Raw genomic sequence first — 20,393 nt, 5'->3', positions numbered from 1 at the left:
GGCCCTACGGTACAAAAACATTTGGGGGTGAGGGATCTCCTCAGAAAAACGATTGGGCTTTGTTGGAGCTTATCATAGAATCATAGAATCAAAGAGTTGGAAGAGACCTCATGGGCCATCCAGTCCAACCCCCTGCCAAGAAGCAGGAATATTGCATTCAAATCACCCCTGACAGATGGCCATCCAGCCTCTGTTTAAAAGCTTCCAAAGAAAGAGCCTCCACCACAGTCCGGGGCAGAGAGTTCCACCGCTGAACGGCTCTCACAATCAGGAAGTTCTTCCTCATGTTCAGATGGAATCTCCTCTCTTGTAGTTTGAAGCCATTGTTTCATGTCCTAGTCTCCAGGGAAGCAGAAAACAAGCTTGCTCCCTCCTCCCTGTGGCTTCGTCTCACATATTTATACTGAAGGAGAGCTTGCCTCTCCTTCAGTGTCCATTGCATGATGGTGGATGTTGGCCTCTAGCTCAAGGGTGAATCCACACTAGGATTTTATTCCAACAGTGCTGGATAGGTTGTTCATATCTTTTTGGAGCAATAAGCATATTCTCCTGTGTTTATGTATACTTTCCCTCACATTGGGAAAAGACATTCGTTTTGTACCATTTGGCCAAACCAAGCAAATTCATCTTATGCAATTATAGCTCTTTGATAGCATGCCATCCTTTGGTATCCTTGGATTTGTAGTTTCATGAAGCATTTAGAATTCTATGTCTGAGAGCTCTGGTGATTTGTTATTGTTGTGTGACTTCAAGTTGTTTGTCTTAAGATTACTCTAAAGAGAATCTATCATGGGAGTTTTATTGGCAAAATTACCTTCATCTGAGGCTTCAAGAGCAACCCGCCCAAGGCTACCGAGTTATTGGGAAGGAAGTAGTTGAGCAAAGATTTGAACCCTGGTCTGCTAGAGTTCTGCAACCAGTACACCAAAATGGTTCTCTTTACTGCTTCATGAAACTACCAATCCTACCATTCCGTATGATAGAATCCCAACAGTTAAAGCACTATCAAAATGGTATAACAGTGTGCTGTGAAAGAGGCCAGTGAGATTTCTTCCCATCCCTGTCCTGTAGCAATTTCACACTTTCAGATTGCAACCTCAAGCTGTGCTTTCAAATATTTTGCAGATTGAATGACTTCCTATTTGGAGGATAAGAACTCCCAGGCTCCTCTGTTACTGACTGATTAGCTGCAGCTGTTCACTTGCAATAAGCAGAATAGATTCTGGAACATTTGGGGAAGAATGGATTGTTTGACTGTTCAAATGCTGAATGTGCTCTCTCTCTCTCTCTCATTTAAAACTTTGTTTTACTGATGTTGAACTAAACATGGTCCTGAATCCTTTTGGTTAATCCCAACTAGAGTAGACACATTGAGTCAACATCTAGACAAATCCCACTGATTCAATAGCTATCTCTCTAATTGTAACCTGTAGTTTTTGTTGTTTCTCCTCGTAGATGGAGACAGGGACAATAATATCTTAAAATATGACATACAATTAGCTAAAAAAAATAACACAGTTAAAACATCTGTTTAAAAGAAAATATAAATTGAATGTATATTTAAAAATCCAATGCACAATTTAAAATTTATGGTATTTCTTGGTGGTTTCCAAGCACTAATCAGTTCTGACCCCATTTAGCTTCCATAATTGAATGGGATCCAGTAGGGCACTGTAACTAGAAGTACTGTTTGATGGTAGGAAACCAAATGGCTTTTAAAGAGATTTCAGTTGGAAAAACCCAAGTAATCTAGAGGAAAACAACGTTTAGGTTTTCTTTCAAGAACTACAACTTTATCCATTGGTAAGACAATCATTCTTCTCCAAAGGAAACATCAGTCTTGCAAAATGATAGTACAAACTATTGTGTCATTACAGCCCACATAACCCATATGAAGTATTTTACAAAGATTTGGAACCATCTTAAATATTTAAGTAAAAAAATGTTGGTGGCATACACTCCAACTTTTCACAGGTTAAAAGCCAGGACACCTGTGGCCAAGAAACATCAGAAAGTGCTCGATATGGCAAAATGTGGCACTTTGAACTCAGATTACCCTTAAGGAAGTAGAAAGAGGATAAATAAATTGGTACGTTTCAAATGCAGCCAAAAAGTGGGACTGAAGCTGATAAATCAGGGCAATTGGAAGCTATATGATAGCCAGCTTATATTTAGAGCTGTATCAATGAAGTCACACAACAATATTTCCACATCTTTCTTTTTGAAGTTTGAAGCAGTGTTGATAAAAAAAAAACCAAGGTTTAAACTTTTAATGTTTTGGCAATCCAGATGCAAATGCCTCCAGGGCAGATGCAGTGGACAAAAACACCAGAGTCTACTGTTGTCAGGCTGAAAAGTGCAGAGAGCTGCTACACCTTTAATAGTTGTGTAGAAACTGCTTGTCACACATGCAAGGAGCACGTATCACCTACTAAAATTCCTCCAATCATTAAAAGTACAGGAGTCCTCTCATTTTTTTTCCGCATGGGTAGCCATTTGTTGCTGTGTGCCTTCAAGTCATTCTTGACTTATGACAACCCTTAGGTGACATTGTCATGGAGTTTTGTTGGCAAGATTTGTTTAGAGGGTGTTTGCCTTTGCCTTACCCTGGGGCTGAGAGAACACGACCTGTCCAAGCACAATCAGTGGGTTTCTGTGGCCAAGTGGGGATTTAAAACATGGTCTCCAGAGTCCTATTCCAGCACTCAAGCCACACTGACTCTCTCTAGTAGTCATATCTGGTCAAATGTTGCCTCTAGGATAGAATACCTCAGTGACTTATCTCAACACTCCATGGGGATAATATTGGCCTACTAAGCAGAGTTGTGTGACTCATTGAAATAATTTGAAATGCTTTGACAAACAGTTGTATTGTCTGACTGGTGCCTGTGTTAGACTCTGGTATCCAGCATGGTGAGGTGCTGAGAATCTCCCCAGTTTTAGCTTGTGTGTATTTTTAGAATAAAAGAGCAGTCTTTTCTTAAATTTAGAAATCAATTCCCATTTGCATGAATGAAGCAACTGGAGTGCTCTTCCAATTTAAGCTATTCCCCATCCTGCAGTGCAGTTTAAAACACATGCGCGCTTAGAAATCAACATTTCCTGTTCTCCTAGTATTTAATGCGGGACCCCTGTAGCATGTGGCGCAGCCGGTGCCAAAAGACAGGAAGTATTAATCTGACTAGAATTAGCCTAATTAAGTTTGTTGTTAAGCTTTGTGCAAAGGAGAAGTGCATGAAACAGCAGGTGGCAATTACTCAGGATTTAAAATAAAATGATGTTTCAATTGAGCGAGGGGAAAAGAACACTTGGGTAGCAGCGCTGACAATTCTTCAGGTTACATCTGAAATCCTGAAATCCTAATGATGCTGCAAATGTTCAAAAGGTTAAATATTTCACTTGGTGCCATGCTGAGAACTCTCTTGATATTTTAAAGCCTCATTCACTGACATTGTGTGTGTAGAAGCATGCAATACTGAAACAATTTAATAAACTGTCCCAAGATTATGTCCCTTTTCTGAATGCAATTAACTTATTGGCCAGTTTAGATCCTGAAAAGATAGCCACATTCTCATATCACAGGAAGCCATGGTTGATGTGAACCATAGTTTTTGTACCTTTACCCATTTATTGCCTCACAGATGAAAAAACCATGCAAAGTTTGTTTTCCTCATGTCTGTACCACTTATTTTTCCATCTCATGTTTCAGGGTGGGTAGCTGAGGAAACAAACCATGAACAAACCAGGGTTGTTGTAGGCTTTTCGGGCTATATGGCCATGTTCTAGAGGCATTCTCTCCTGATGTTTCACGTGCATCTATTGCAAGCATCCATGTTCTGAGGATGATTGCCATAGATGCAGGCAAAACATCAGGAGAGAATGCCTCTAGAACAGTGGTTCTCAACCTGTGGGTCCCCAGGTGTTTTAGCCTACAACTCCCAGAAATCCCAGCCAGTTTATCAGACATTAGGAGTTCTGGGAGTTGAAGGCCATGTGGGGATCCACAGGTTGAGAACCACTGCTCTAGAACATGGACATATCAATGACCAATCTCGATAAAATAGTGAAGAGTAGAGACATAACACTGGCAATGAAGATCTGCATAGTTAAATCAATGGTATATCCCCATAGTAACATGGATGCGAGAGCTGGACCATAAAGAAGACTGATGAAGGAAGATAGACACTTTGGTGCTGGAGGAAAATTCTGAGAGTACCTTGGATTGCAAGAAGATCAAACCATTACATACTCCAGGAAATAAAGCCCAGCTGCTCACTGGAGGGAAGGATATTAGAGGCAAAGATGAAGTACTTTGGCCACATCATGAGGAGACAGGAAAGCTCGGAGGAGACAATGCTGCAGGGGAAAATGGAAGGAAAAAGGAAGAGGGGCGGACCAAGGGCAAGATGGATGGATGGTGTCCTTGAAGTGATGGCTTGACCTTGAAGGAGCTGGGGGTGGCGATGGCAGCCGACAGGGAGATCTGGAGTAGGCTGGTCCATAAGGTCATGAACAGTCGTACGCGACTGAATGAAGCAACAACATCAAACAAACAAATCTTGTCAGTATAACAAAGAACAGAAAAGAACCCTTAAAAATAGTTCTCTTGAGATAAATAAAATGTGGGTTGTAATTATTCGTTTCCCTATGCCCAGGGAAATTTCTCAATGTTACGTGCTTCAGGTTTCTGCACACAACTCTATTGTGATTTAATTCCAGTTTCCTAAATAGTACTGCAGACTGAACCATGAAACATTATTACTCCACAGTTAAACAAAAATATTGCTTCCAAATTGATGAACTGGTAGGTCTCTGGGTGATTTGCAGTAGGTCAACAGGGCTTTCTGGTTCCCAGTTTTTAATTATTGCAGCAATAGTATAATGACCTGTACCTTAAATTATATTGCCAATACAAAAAAGTTTGGACTTCATCAGAAGTGGATTTTTGTGAGGAGAGACCAGAGCTTGGTTTTTAAAAAAATGATTTGTTCAACTTATTCATCATGGCACTGGACAGTTATTCATTGCTATTACTCAATGTTTAATGCAAGAACTGGGAAAATGGAGCCCAAAGCAGCATGCAATTCCTGATCTTCACCTTTGAGTCTTCTAAACTCAATGCTCCAATGGCCCAGCCAAACCATTCAAAATATAAAAGGGTAATTTTGATGTGATTTTTCAGTTGATAGCTGCAAATGCAAGGAAACAATCCACAAAGGCATGCATGTGTTTGAATGTACGTTTGAATAGCCTTCCAACTTATGTTGATCTCCTGGATTTTATAGGGTTTTCTTGAGCAAATAATACTCAGATTGTTTTCCAAGTCTATCCTTTGAAACACAGCTTTTTGCACCTGGTATTTGCTTGAAGTCGCCCATCCAAGTTGGCCCCAGGCATCCACACAGTTGCTCACATTAGTTGCAGAGCTTTCAGAGAGGTTGTGCCTTTTACCACACCTGGACTGACCACTTTAATAACTTGGTTTTGAAATGCTAGTGTGCCTCTTTAACACAGTTGGTTCCTAAATTTGGCAAGGCTTTTTTGAAAGTCTTATGAAAGTTGTCCTTCTCCCCAGAAATTTTGAAAGCAACTTTTTCCATGCATTGGCAATCAATGTCCTTCACGTGGACTAGTTTGCACAGAAAAAATTGACAATGCCCACATGGTTCATAGAGTTCCCGAAGCAGATTTCTTGAGGGCCTATGGACTACAATGTAAATAATCTGTCCCTAAATGCAATGCCTCTTGCCAGCCCAGAGAAATCCTTTCATTAATACTCTCCATGGCATTGCTGGAAAATCTCACCCATATTGGATGGGGTTTTGATGTCATTTTTATTCATCATTCAGAATGTCTGAAAACTGTCCAATATTCCCAGAATTTTGTTCAAATGCTTCAGTCATCAAAGAGATATGTTACACCAAAATAGAAAAAGAGCTACATGCCATTTGTGGTTACTCAGCTAATTCTAATTGAAGAATTTTATTGGTTGGGCACTCTGATGCGATTCCATTGATGTAAGAAAGTATAGTGGGTCCTTGGTATCTACTGGGGTTTGTCCGTCCATCCATGTCCGTTCCCGTCCCTAGATAACATTTGTGACTACTCAATGGCATAGTATATATATAGGCAAAATTAAAGGTTGCTTCTGATTTGTAAATATACGTTTTCAAGCTGTGGATAGTTGAATCCATTATTACATTGAAATTTTATTTATAATAATAATAATTATTATTATTATTATTATTATTATTATTATTATTATTCCTTACCCGTCTCTTCTCATGGCTCAAGGCAGGTTACAGAACATTTAAAACATTGCAAAAATACAACAAATACATATATTAAAATAAAGCAGTATAAAAGCTGCACACCAAAATGTATCTTTAAAAAATACATATTAAAATACACAAAACAGACAATTAAACAAAGGACAAGCATGTAAAACTCATGCTTGAAGACTGTCTGGCTAGGCCTGCCAGAAGAGATAGGTCTTTACATGGTTTTAAAATTCCAACAACTCATTTGGTTCTTCCAGCAGATCATTCCACGGTGCACAGAGGACCTAATTGTGTTGGGCAGCTTGTACGGGTGAAGGTGATCCTTTAAGTAATCTGGACCCAAACCATATAGGGCTTTAAAGGTCAAACCCAACACTTTGTACTTTGCCCGGAAACTAATTGGCAGCCAGTGGAGTGATTTCAGGATAGGTGTAATATGCTCACTCTTGGATGTTCTCGTAACCAACTTGGCTACCTTATTTTGAACCAACTAGAGTTTCCAATCTTGGTACAAAGGTAGCCCAATGTAAAGCACATTGCAGAAGTCCAACCTGAGGTTACTAGTGTGTGTACTACCATCTTCAGGTCCTCCAAATCTAGGAAGGGGCACAGCTGACATATTAGCCAAAACTGATAGTAAGCACTAATACGGAAATCCAACTGGATGTGTCAGAATAAAAGATGACAAGGCTTGTTAACATAAATGTGTGAAAACTGGCTGTATTTTAGAAAATATAGTGGTTAAAAATCAGCAAAAATAAGTAGCTTCTTAGAAGTGACAAACAAGATGCTCAATTACAAAATGGACCCTTAAGAGCTAGAAGTGAAACATCTTGAAAACTCCATTGAATTGAAAGCTATGACAAAAGTTCTTACTTTTGCTTTCAGTGTAGTAGGTGCAATTCAGAAAAAGTCTATAATAATTACTAATAATTATTATTTTGGCTTTTGTATCCAGTTGTAGGTTACACATTTGCCACCTTGTCAATGATGGTTGCCGGGTTGTTTGAGGTGCACAGGAAACATTTCCCTTCAGTGGAACAGTCTGTTTCGGGCAAAGTGCTCCTTGTTTCCTCCATGCCGTGTATCCATCTGGCCCCTCAATACATCTTGCTTGGCGTAGCAGAAGCTCTGGTGACTCCCACCTGTAAGAAGACCATTTTATTTCATTTTCTAGTCTTAAAACCAACTGACTTGAGCACAGAATGACATCTGTTTGAACAGGGGCGGCTTGAGTACCTTTCATCAGAATCTTCACCCCTGGCGTTCTTCCACCGCTTTTCTGAGCAGGCTCATTCATCATTCGAACAGAAAGCTTCATTTGTCATTCTGGTTGTTACCGCTGTGTAGTGAACACTAATGTTCTTTGTGGTTAGGAGAAATGTCTAATTGGCCACCTCTGGTGGGGCTTTCCATTCATTACATCTGGTAAATGTGCTGAAGATAAGATGAGGAAGATAGGAAGTGGAGAAGCCAGCACTAGAGTTTCCAAAATTTCACATATGAAAATGAGGATGAGACTTGGTAGAGCATCCCTTATCTGAAATTATTGGGACCAGAAGGCTTTGAATTTCAGATTTTGGAATCTCTGTATTTGCATATTTGTACATAATGAGATATCTTGGCAATCTGACACCAGTCTAAATATGAAATTCATTTATGTTTCATAAACACTTTATACACAAATTAACTGAAGGCCATTCTGTACCACATTTTAGAAATAATTAAATACATAAAGCAAAGTTGATTAAACCGCAAAAAAGCAAAGGTGCCATACTTTCAGCCACCGATGTGAACAGTTTTAGATTTTGGAGTATTTTGGGATTTCGCATAAGGCAATGTTTCTCAACCTGGGGGGGGGGGGGGGTCAGGACCTCTGAAGAGGTCATGAGAGAGTATCAGAGGGGTCGCCAAAGACCATCAGAAAACACAGTATTTTCTGATGGTCATGTGGATTCTGTGGGAAGTTTGGACCAATTCTGTCGTTGATGGGGTCTTTGATTGTATGTGAACTATAAATCTCAGCAATTACAACTCCCAAATGTCAAGTCTATTTTCCCCAAATTCCATCAGTGTTCACATTTGGGCATATTGGCTATTGGTGCCAAATTTCGTCCAGATCCATCATTGTTTGAGTCCACAGTGCTTTCTGGATGTAGGTGAATTACAACTCCAAAACTCAATTACAACACCAAACCCTTCCAATATTTTCTGTTGGTCATGGACATTCAGTGTGCCAAGTTTGGTTCAGTTCCATCATTGGTGGAGTTCAAAATGTTCTTTAATTATAGGTTAACTATAAATACCAGCAACTACAACTCCCAAATGACAAAATAAAGCCCCCCAAACCAGTATTCAAATTTGGGCATATCGGGTATTTTTGCCAAATTTGGTCCAGTGAATGAAAATACATTACAATTCATAACTGTAGCAAAATTACATTTACGAAGTAACAACAACAAAAAATTTTATGGTTGGGGGTCACCACAACATGAGGAGCTATATTAAGGGATCACAGCATTAGAAAGGTTGAGAAACACTGCCATAAGGAATCCTCAAACTGTTTGACCAAGCAGTGTCAGAGTTTGATTAAGATAGCAGAAGTAATTAATAAGGAAGAATATCTCAGCTAAGAGGTGTTGCAGCAATTGGATTTTGCCTGAGTCTGTTGGGAAAAGCATGATTATGGAATAAGGAATGTGGTACGACATCCTTGTTATACTTTTCAGGTCTTTCTCTTGTGTGTTTTTTTTATTATAAAGGTTCCTTCATCATATTCAAATTTGTGCCAGACAGAATTCGAGGGATCGCCATGCAAGTCTCAACTTTCTTCAGTGGAGTTGGATGCATTACGGGGGCACTTTTCATCGAAGCAGTTTACTATGGCTCACAAGGTGAAGCAATCCTTATGCGTCGGAAAATCTCTGTCTCTCTCTTTGGGGATTTTTACCCTATTTCTATGGATTATTGACTTTGGTTAGCAGAGTATTTAAAAAATCTAGATGCCAGCAATTTATTGATCTCTGTTTGTGATTAAGATAGGTCACCAAGATGCAGCCAAATTCATCAAAATGTAATAAATCATTCCTTTTCTGAAAGACACAATAATTAGTGTGTTGCGTCTTAATAGGACTTCCTTCCATCCTCCAAAATTGAACTAGGATTCCTTGTAAGAAAAAAGTGCCCATGTCTATAGTTATTTGTATTGTCAAAGGATTTCATGGCCAGAATCCTTGGGTTGTTGTGAGTTTTCTGGGCTGTATGGTCAGGTTCCATACAGCAGGGCATTAGAGGAGTGAAATATCCAGTACTGTTAATGCTCTATTTCTGTATAATTTTGGGAAGTAAAATAATAGTTACACCTAGAGCAGATCCACTGAATCAATTGCTGAATGATTATTAACCTATATATAATTCTTGTTGACATAATGAATGCATTTATTGTGCTATCGCGCGCTGGGCCTGTGATAGTGTCTGTTTACAGGACGCGCTTTCTGTATGCCCAACGGGATGCCGGGGTGCCTCAGCTAAAGGGTCCCTTAGGTTTCCCAAAACAAAGTTCTGTAGAGGCTCAAAATAGATTCAACAAAGTTCTTTATTAAGGCTTAAATCTTCGAACAAATGAATTAAATGCTTTATAATTTTGAAAAACTAGTAGCTTTCTCGAACTGCCAACAAGGGACAGGCAACTGCTTGATAAACTGTTCCTTTCTTTCTTGGGGAAACCTTCTGACCCCTCCCTGGGCAATCTTCCTTTACCTTTCTGGTGTGAGGCCCCTACTCCTGGCTCCAGTCTGCTTTATGGATAACCCGAGTGTCCCTTACCAGATAAGGGACACTCAGATAAGGTTTTTTGTAGATCTGCCAAGCTGGTGTCCTTTAGATTTTCCATGAAGGTTGTGGAACCATTCCTTTTGCCTAGCAAAGCTGGCTGTATTTCCCAGCAAAGCTGGCTTTATTTCTTTTTCCCCCCAGCAAAGCTGTGAGAAATGAAGCCTTTTTGCAGGTTGGAGAGAGAAGCCCAGTATATTTTTTGAGCTGGGAAAGGTGCAACAAAAGCAAAACCTAAATGATCTTTTAAGGAAAATTTGCAACAAGTGGGAATGCTTAGCTTATAGAAGACTGTAAGTAAAAGTCCGGGAGCCCCCGGGGGCACAGTGGGTTAAAGCACTGAGCTGCTGAGCTTGTTGATCGAAAGGTCACAGGTTCGATTCCGGGGAGCGGCGTGAGCTTCCGCTGTCAGCCCTAGCTTCTGCCAACCTAGCAGTTCGAAAACATGCAAATGTGAGTAGATCAATAGGTACTGCTCTGGTGGGAAGGTAACGGTGCTTCATGCAGTCATGCTGGCCACATGACCTTGGAGGTGTCTACGGACAACGCTGGCTCTTCAGCTTAGAAATGGAGATGAGCACCACACCCCAGAGTCAGACATGACTGGACTTAATGTCAGGGGAAAACCTTTACCTTTACCTAAGTAAAAGTCCACCTAGATTTTAAGGATCATATGTATTCCCTCAGATTAACCCCTTCTCTCAACAGAATTTCCATAGACCTTTACAGCTTTACCTCAGTTGGCAAGGTAGACACGTTCCTGAACATTCGTTCTTTAACAGAAAATTGCTACTAACATGAAAGGTATGCCTTTGAGTGAAGGTATTCTCCATGCGTGGAATATTAAGGGAATGTAATGCTGTACTTCCACCTACCACTTAAGGAGCTGCGATGGTGCAGTGGGTTAAACCTTGTGCTGGCTGAACTGCTGACCTGAAGAACTGAAGGGTGGCAGTTTGAATCCATGAGACAGGGTGAGCTCCCATCTGTCAGCTCCAGCTTCCCATGTGGGGACATGAGAGAAGCCTCGCACAGGATGGTAATACATCCAGGCATCCCCTGGGCAACGTCCTTGCAGACAGTCAGTTCTTTCACACCAGAAGTGACTCTAATTCACTTCTTACACGATAAAAACACCCTAGCACTTGCAGCAAAGGATTGGCTTGTGCTTATATTTTTTCCACCTTTCAAAGTAGATATGAATAACGCTTAAATCACCCACGAGAGCTTCTCTAAAACAACACTGCAAACTGTGTGTCCAGTGTAATAGGTTGTTTTGGGGATGGTTGGTTCTCCAGCCTTGAAATCCTTTAAACAGAAATTGGATGGACGTATTTCAGAGGTGCTTTAGTTGTGCAATAATTGGATTAGATGGCCTTTGTGGTTCCTTACTAATCTAGGATCCTGTGATTCATTGTATCTTGGAGTTCCAGAGCACATGGGAGCATAGGGTGAGGGCTATGCCCCATCTACATTTCAAAAACATTTAATTCAGTGTCAAACCAGTATTGAAGAAAGTGGTTTCAATGTGCCAAATGACTATATAGGAAATCCTGGAACCAGTTTCCATCCTCAATAGTGATTACACAAACCACAGAATATTAAAGACTTATTTGCATGTGCACTTTTGTCTGGCCTCCACAGTTTCAAATTAGTTTCAAACTGCATTAAATGATCAGTGAAGATGGGGCCTTAAAAAGCAAGAACATTTTAAAATAGAGAAATGTGGCTGCCGAGCTGTGAAGAATTAGTAACTGTGGGGAAGAATTGTCTTTGAATCTACTTTATGGCAGGCTTTTTAAATATTTGAGAATTTATGTCAAGCTGCCCACTCTCAGTTCACCTTCTTATTTTCCACCCCTTCTTTTTTGAAAGATACCTGGTTGGCTGGAGACTCTCTTGACTCCCCCTAAATTAATTTATCATTTTTACTGCTCTCCTTTTTGCTAAATGTTAAGGTCAAAAATCTCCCCGAGGTGCCAAGCAATCGTAATGCATTCTGCCAGGAGGTGTGAGCAGGTGCGTGAATTGCGATAATTTAACTACGAGGTCGGGTGGTTCCATTTTGCTGCACTGGAAATGTGCAGAGTCATAAGATTTCTTTTTTCTTTTCTGTTCGATACAATTAGCTGTTATGATTCCTAACCCTCTTGAGGCACTTGAAGGGAGGAATAAAATAGAGATGGAGCAAAAGTTGTTCCACTGTTCTTGTCCCCATCACGGTCACGGTAGTTGTTTATGTATTAATTTAGTTTTATTAAAATACAGTCATCCTGCTCTCTCCATGACTCTACAAAGAATCTCCAAAGAAAATTCCAAAAAACAAGTCTCCTGCATAATACTTTTATGAAAACCAAAGAAATCTGTGATAGCCACTGTGCTGTCGCGCGCTGGGCCTGTGATAATGTCTGTTTACAGGACGCGCTTTCTGAATGCCCAACGGGACACCGGGGTGCCTCAGCTAAAGGGTCCCTTAGGTTTCCCAACACAAAGTTCTGTAGAGGCTCAAAGTAAGTTCAACAAAGTTCTTTATTAGGACTTAAATCTTCGAACAAATGAATTAAATGCTTTATAATCTTGAAAAACTAGTAGCTTTCTTGATCTGCCAACAAGGGACAGGCAACTGCTTGATAAACTGTTTCTTTCTTTCTTGTGGAAACCTTCTGACCCCTCCCTGGGCAATCTTTCTTTACCTTACTCCTATTGCTGGCTCCAATCTGCTTTATGGATAGCCCAAGTGTCCCTTACCAGATAAGGTTTTCTGTAGATCTGCCAAGCTGGTGTCCTTTAGATTTTCTACAAAGGTTGTGGAACCATTCCTTTTGCCTAGCAAAGCTAGCTGTATTTCCCAGCAAAGCCGGCTGTATTTCTTTTCCCCCAGCAAAGCTGTGAGAAATGAAGCTTTTTTTGCAGGTTGGAGAGAGAAGCCCACACATCCTGTCTGTTAGGCTCCAAGCTGTGAGACTGAACTAAAAGTCCCCTTTCTCTCCAAAACTGGGGAAAGGGGCGGGTGTAAAGGCTCTAAGGATGATTGATAGGTTGTATGATTGCAACCTGGGGAAAGCTACCCAATTGCAAAATGCATGGCCCAGATGAATTCAAACAAACTAACAGTGCAAGAAAAGGAATCAAATCTGTTGGCACAGCCGTGCCAGCACAACCACTAAGATGTTACTATGGTTACACCACTGGTTCTTAACCTGTGAGCTAGGGACAACCAGTGGGCCATAGGAACGAAAACCTGGCCCGCAAGCCTCTTTCTTCTTATTTTATTTTATTTTACTTCTCCTCCTTTCACACCACCTGCCACTCCTTCCCTGTTGCTGACCATGGCATATGTTCTATATCAGAAACTAGAGTCGATGTGGTCTCTCCAATGCAATTTTCTGAATCAGCACCCTGAACCAAATCTAAAGTTGACCAAAAACTGATTTGTAACCCTCTTGGTACTAATGTTGAAGAGTGGTCCCTGGTCAGAAAAAAAGGTTGGGAACCACTGGATTAGACCACTGAAATAATCTCAATTACAGTCTATAATTGTAGACTCATTTCTGATTAAATGAACCCCAAAATCATTTATTGCTGTGGGTAAAATGGCACCAAATTAATGGTGGCATTTGGTCTCCAAAGAGTCCCAGTGGTAGTAATAAAATCTTGGAGTTGGAAGTGACTACAAGGGCCTTCTAGTCTAACTCCACCACAAAACCATTATGAAAAACAGCACTCATAAAATATGCCCATCCAACCTCTGTTTAAAGACCTTCGAGAAAGAGTCAACCACCACTTCTGAGGCAGTCATTCTTCATACAATGAAGAAGTTCTTCCTAAATTTTAGGAGGAATCATTTTTGTTTTGTATTTTGTCTTTGGAGTCCATTTGGTTCTTTTTCTAGCTTCTGGAGCCACAAAAAACAAGCTCCCTCCATCTTCTACTTGGCATCCCTTTGGATATTTAAAGATGACTATCATATGATCTCCCAGATTTCTCAAAGCTACATAAGAATGGGTTCCACACTTTTGATCATCTTGGCGAACATCCAGACTGCAGTCTGATTTTGTTCTTGTTCTTTCTGATTTTACATTCAGATATTATTTTTAATTCCATCTCCTTAGTCTGGTTTATTTTAACTCAGTATAAAATTGCAAAGAAGAAGAACAAAATCTAGGGCTTTTCTGTTAGTCTGGATGCCACCATTCTGTGATACATACTAGTGTCATTTTTTTTATTTCCTATATTTATACTTCATTCTTGCCACCCTGAAGGGCACTCAGAGCAGCTTACAGATTTGCCACATCAGTGCCGCATTACAAATAAAAAGCATATAAAATACAACACATCAAACATCAACAAAATGAAGATATAAGTACAATAAACTGTTTAAAAAACTATTAAAACTATATCCCTTAATCTGTGACCATCCTTCACATTGTATTGTCGAAGTCTTTCATGGCCGGAATCACAGGGTTGTTGTAGGTTTTTTCGGGCTATATGGCCATGTTCTAGAGGCATTCTCTCCTGACGTTTCGCCTACATCTATGGCAAGCATCCTTCACATTATTGCATGTCAATTCGGTATTGCACTGTTCCCGAATGCCTGGTCCCAGAGCCAAGTCTTACCTTTTTTTTCTAAAGACCAGAAGGGCAATCTGATATCATTGGAGATGGAGTTCCATAACTGAGGGGCCACTACAAAGAAGGCCTTGTTTCTTGGCCCCACCAGTTGCATTTGCAAAGAAGGTGTGACCAAGAGCAGGGCCTCCCTGGCAGATCTTAATGCTCTACAGTGGTTCTCAACTTGTGGGTCCCCAGGTGTTTTGATCTACAACTCCCAGAAATCCTAGCCAGTTGTCAGCTGTTAGGATTTCTGAGAGTTGAAGGCCAAAATATCTGGGGACCCACAGGTTGAGAACCACTGCTCTAGATGGTTCATTGAGGGAGATGTGTTCAGACTGGTAAGTTGGACCAGAACCATTTAGGGTTTTATAGGCTAAAGCCAGCACTTTGAATTGTGCTCAGTAGCAAACCAGCAACCAGTGGAGCTGACATAACTGGGGGATTGTATGCTCTCTGTACGTCCCTCCAGTGAGCAACCTGGCTGCTTGGAGGTTCTGGACAGTCTTCAAAGGCAACCCTACGTAGAGTGAGGGTTCTTCTTGAACTAAGGTGCCCAGAACTTGACAGTCCATAACTGAGAGTATTTCAGTTGTTGACTATCACTGATTCTTTGGTGTTCTGTAAAGTCTTTCTTACAGAGATCCAGCATGATGTGATGGTTTAAGCATTGGACTATCACTCTGGAGATCAAGGTTTCAATCTCTGCTCAGCCATGGAAGTCCACTGGGTGGCCATTAGCAATTCACTCTCTCAGCACAGGAGGCAGGCTCCTTCTGAACAAATCTTGCCAAGAAACCCCATAATAGTTTTACTTTAGGGTCACCATTTGTTGGCAATGACTTGAAGGCACAGAATAAGAAACACATTTTCTTGTTTATTTTATAGTTCCTTCTAAAATATCATTGGTTAAAACTATTATGTAATACATATACTCTTTAGCACTTTCTGCTGACCTTATTGTTTTCTTCTTTGCTGTTCTGATGTTTTATAATATTTTTGCTTCACTTTATTTTTGCATTTCATGTTTTTGACCTTGAAAGCCAACCTGATAATTTTTTAAGCAAATACCAGTGTATGAATCCTTTGGTTTCAAGTTTCAAATACAGACAAAGAAAATAGTACCCTCAATCCCGATGAAATCAATATGACAAAATAATTAATTGCAATTAATTTGGGTCCCCCTTACTTCCATGAAATGTTAGTGCGATGAACTTCAGACAGAATAGATTAATAATAAATTTAATGTATTAAACTTAATAACCGTTAATTAATTAAATTTAATAACATTTAATTAATTAAATGTAATAGTTTCCCAGGTGGGGATTGCTGGAAGACAATGGCTTGCCTCATGCCTTTGTTCATTGTAGAATGACTTTCGTTTAACTCCAGGCTGAATGTGACACTAGTATATGGCAATGGATCCACATCCCATTGCGACTGAGATGATGGGAGGGATAGGAGCCCATTTCTCAAATCTACAGTGACACAGACTTTCAAAAATTGTATCTGCTAGGATACTTGTGGCATATTTGCATCTGGTAGCATCTTGTTTGTCTCAAGTTGTGTTTTTTTGGCACAGTAGATAAGATAGTCACCCGGAGCCTTAAGTGGCGCTAATCAATTCTTTAAAAATGCATCTATGAAGGATGGTGTGAATGTGATAAAATAAGATTTCTTGGAAATTTGATGAGTGCAAACAGATGACGGGTGACAGTGATATTTTCAGTACAAGCCGAGGGAACTGATTTCTTAAGGCTCTTTATACCTCCCTTGACATTTTAATGAGGCACATGACAAAACCTATCTTTCCCACCCCCCACATGTAACTTGTTAAGGAAATAAGTTTCTCTAAAAGTTGCAATGCAAATATGTACAGTTGAGTTTGGATTAGTGACTAAGAGTGAAGGGCATTAGCTTCCACTCATTTTCCTTTGACTCCATCTTTTCAATAGCATGGTGCTCCGATTCTTCATGAGATTGATCCTATCTCCTAACTTTTCTACAAAGTTTGGGAAAGGATTTTCTTCTTCTCATTTTGTACTTATGACACTTGTACTTTCTAAGAAGTGAGATCTTAGTGAAACATGGGTGTCTATCAGAGGATCTAGCACCATTTATTCCAGTGGTTCCCAACTTTTTTTTTGACCGGGGACCACTTGACCAGGGACTGCTTGACTTGGGATCATTTTGACCAGGGACCACTCTCCAACATTAGTACCAAAAGGGTTACGAATCAGTTTTTAGTCAACTTTAGATTAGGTTTGTTTATTTGGGGTGCTGATCAAGAAAATTGCATTGAATAGACCACATCTGTTCTAGTTTATGATACAGAATATATGCAATCCAGTAGTCGCCATCTACTCACCCACAGAAAACCATATTTAATCATCTAGTAGTAGTAATCTTCCGTGGGTGGTCAGGCTCTCCTGACATCCCCGTTGTCTCATCACTATAAGAGGGTTTTGTGAGACCAGTCGCTCTTGTTGCCTTGTAGTTTTGAGGCAACAGTGTAGTAATAGTGAGGCCATGGACCATAATTTTGTTCTTGGAGACCACTGGTGGTCCATGAACCTTAGGTTGGGAACCACTGATTTATTCCATGATCTCTTGACTCCTTCACCCCAATATATGCTATGACATGTTTAAATATGTTTAAACCATAAGGATCTCATCTGATGACCTCTGGAAGCTTTTCTCTCATGTTGTTGCTTCATGTGGTGAATTATTATTGACGGTTATGATAAATATGAGTGTTATATTGGTGTTGGGAGAATATAACTTTATTGAAACAGCTTCACAGGCTGCCAGTCCATTTCAGGCACAATTCCCAAACCACTGTTCTGACCTATAAAGTTCTCTAAACCCTGTATCTCCCCATAAGAGCCTGCCTGAAGGAGGAAATACTCCCCAGCCCACTGACCTCCTAGTATTATCAGGATTGTACAAGGGAGAGAGTCTTCTCAGTGGATGTTCCCAAGCTGTGAAACTCCCTTCACTGAAAAGCAAATTAAGAAGAATAGTTTTAGGGTTATTTACTCAGGCCTCAATCCTAAACTGATTTGGGTAGATGAAGATGCAATGTATGGGGTGAAAAGTGACTCAGGATCTGAAGGAGACAGAGCAATAGAAGGATGAAGCTCTGTTCCCAAGAGATGAATTGAGACCTTTGGCAAAAGTAACCAGTTTTTATCCTGGTAACTTCTTAAATAGAGAGAGGGAGAGAGAATAATGTGTTGAAAAAGAAAGGTTGCAGTCCTACTCTCTAGCAGCTGATCTGTACACACAGATATATACACCGATTCTGTTTTGTCAGATACACTTACTTTCTCCTTGCATTCTTATGGCTCTGGGGATCTTTAAAATGAAAGACTGTTTGATTGTGAGCAATGGGTCTAAAAGCTTATGAGGTACTAAAATGGATGTGTATGGTACCTAAGGGTTCAGTCGGCTCACAGTGTTAAATGGCATGTTTTAAACTCAGGCTTGGGAGTATATGCCACAGACTGAACTATACTTGAGAAGTGTGGCTAGGAGTGTGTTGGGGGAGGGGGATATTATTGAGCTGAGACCTATTTCAAGCATTAAAAGGTGAGGCTTTAAAAGTTTCACAAGACATGAAAGTGCCTGGTAGCACCCCAGAGAGACTTTGAGGGCACCATTGGCTATTAGAGAGGAGAAACACAACCAAATATTTTCACCCTCACCATTTTTGATATGTAGGAACCCAATGTAGCTTCAAAATGGTTTGTGGCACTTTTCCCACTACTCCATCCAAGATTTTTTTTCTTATTATCCAACCTGGAGAAATAGTGTTTGTATATGTGCTTTCCATGGTAACGGAGGCCTGTGCCCCAACCCCAGTGAATGTAGAGGTCTGGCCATACTGGACAGATTGTTTGCAGAGATAGCATACACTTTCCAGTCAGCAGAAATTCCCACAATTTCTCTTGGTTCTGAGAGGCAGTTTCCAATTTAGACAACAAGGCTATTATTGAGTGTACAAAAAGGTTGCCCTTCTTAATATTTGAAGAGAATGGAAACATCTCCAAACAGTTTGGGAAATATAAAATGTCTGCTGCATGTCCTCTCACAGATACTGATTTCTCCTATATATATTTATCTTCATTAGCATTGTAAATGCTGGGCTATTTATTCACACTACCATTCCCACTTCTCTTTTCTTGTAACTATGTAGTATGCTTTGTGGTATTATAAGTAGGATATTTAAATGACCTCCACCCCATATTTAAGGCTCCTATAAGGAAGTTAACTGGATTACTTGAAATGCCTGTAACGTCTATATATTTTTTCATACAGGTGACTGGTTTCCAAATATTCTAAATGAGGGCAAATTGGAGAGATTCTACTTTTTCTTGGCCTCGCTAATGATGATTAATACTTTGGGTTTCTGGACTATTTCACATAGGTAAATCCTTGGACATTCAGCATTTACTTCTGCTTCTACTAGTAGAAACATTTTCCACTTAAAGGAGTTTTGCGTGCTTCCAGTAGTATTGACTCCAAGGACATGGGGTGACCATAATTCTGCTGAGGCCTCTGACCCTGTCTTCTCAAACTTGGAGTATGGTAGTAATGCCAGAAAAAATTGTGTCAAAGGAAGTTCCTAATGCAGAAGAAGAGAGATCCCCTCGGGAAGTAAGACTGGCTAGAGTTGGCTCTCTCCAATACCTTCTCTAAGTCTATAGCTTTATACATTAAACATGGAAAATCTAATGCTAAGAAAACAAAAAGTGTTGGGGTGACTGGACCACTGGTTCATTTAGCACAAAAAAAATCAATCTATTCCCTTTTCTTATTCTTCCCAAATAGTTTTGATTGGATTTAAACATTAAAGATAGTTGACACACCCAAATAATGTGTCTATAGAGACACTGTAGAGGCACTGTAGAGACAGCATGGTGCAGAAGTTTGGGTATGAGTGGCCATAAAGACTCAGTGGAGGACTTTGGATGAGTCACATTCTCTCAGCCTCAGAAATGGGTCATAGGTCCACCCTAGAGTAGCCAAAAGTCAGAAACAAATTGAAGACACTCAACAACAAACCATATAGTAAAAGAGATTTAATTTATTTTTGTTGTTCAGATACAATAACCTCTGGCAAGACTATGGTGAAGGATTCGAAGGGAGTCTTCTTCAAGAACAACTTTTACAGCACGAGAAATCACTTGAATTTTATGACAGTATCCTAGATTGTCCTACTCCATTGTCTCCTGTGGAGACTCTCCTGTGAAATCTTGCTCAAAAAACATCTGGTTGAACACTCCGTGGAGTTACTTAGTTAGAGTATTGTCTGTCAGATTTTAACAATGCATTGTATACTATGTTTATGAATAGACTTAACAATAATAGATTGTTGTTTGGCTTGTGTGTGTGTATGTGTGTGTGTGTGTAGCTGACCAGATTACTCAGCAGTAGACGCTGTTCTTCAGCTATTCTATGTTGAAGCCCCTCAACTGACAGAGACTTTTAACTGCAATATTTATCACTTCTTGTATTGTATGTGTGACTTCACTCCTAAAATGACATTTTGTATTTAATAAAGTATCCTATAACACAATCTTGAACCATACTGCCAAGTCTCTTGTTTGTGCTAAATGGGTTTCTGTAGGGGTTCCTGGGAAAGAGAATATGAGCAGTGACAAGAAA

The 20,393-nt window shown here is 40.0% G+C and overlaps 1 protein-coding gene across 1 annotated transcript in view; it reads left to right on the top strand.

Moving 5' to 3' along the window:
- SLC15A5 (solute carrier family 15 member 5) overlaps positions 1 to 19,992 on the top strand; it is a 41,254-nt gene extending 21,262 nt beyond the window's left edge. Inside the window, exons 6-9 of the mRNA XM_060779698.2 lie at positions 7,240 to 7,428; positions 9,044 to 9,175; positions 19,044 to 19,152; positions 19,830 to 19,992. Coding sequence (XP_060635681.2) covers positions 7,240 to 7,428; positions 9,044 to 9,175; positions 19,044 to 19,152; positions 19,830 to 19,977 — 578 coding nt within the window. The 3' untranslated portion in view covers positions 19,978 to 19,992. The remainder of the gene's footprint in view (positions 1 to 7,239; positions 7,429 to 9,043; positions 9,176 to 19,043; positions 19,153 to 19,829) is intronic.
- Positions 19,993 to 20,393: the final 401 nt, after the last annotated feature.

This window comes from Anolis sagrei, chromosome 5, assembly GCF_037176765.1.
Source record: "Anolis sagrei isolate rAnoSag1 chromosome 5, rAnoSag1.mat, whole genome shotgun sequence".
Taxonomy (NCBI): domain Eukaryota; kingdom Metazoa; phylum Chordata; class Lepidosauria; order Squamata; family Dactyloidae; genus Anolis; species Anolis sagrei.
This window is presented reverse-complemented; position numbering and strand designations above follow the sequence as displayed.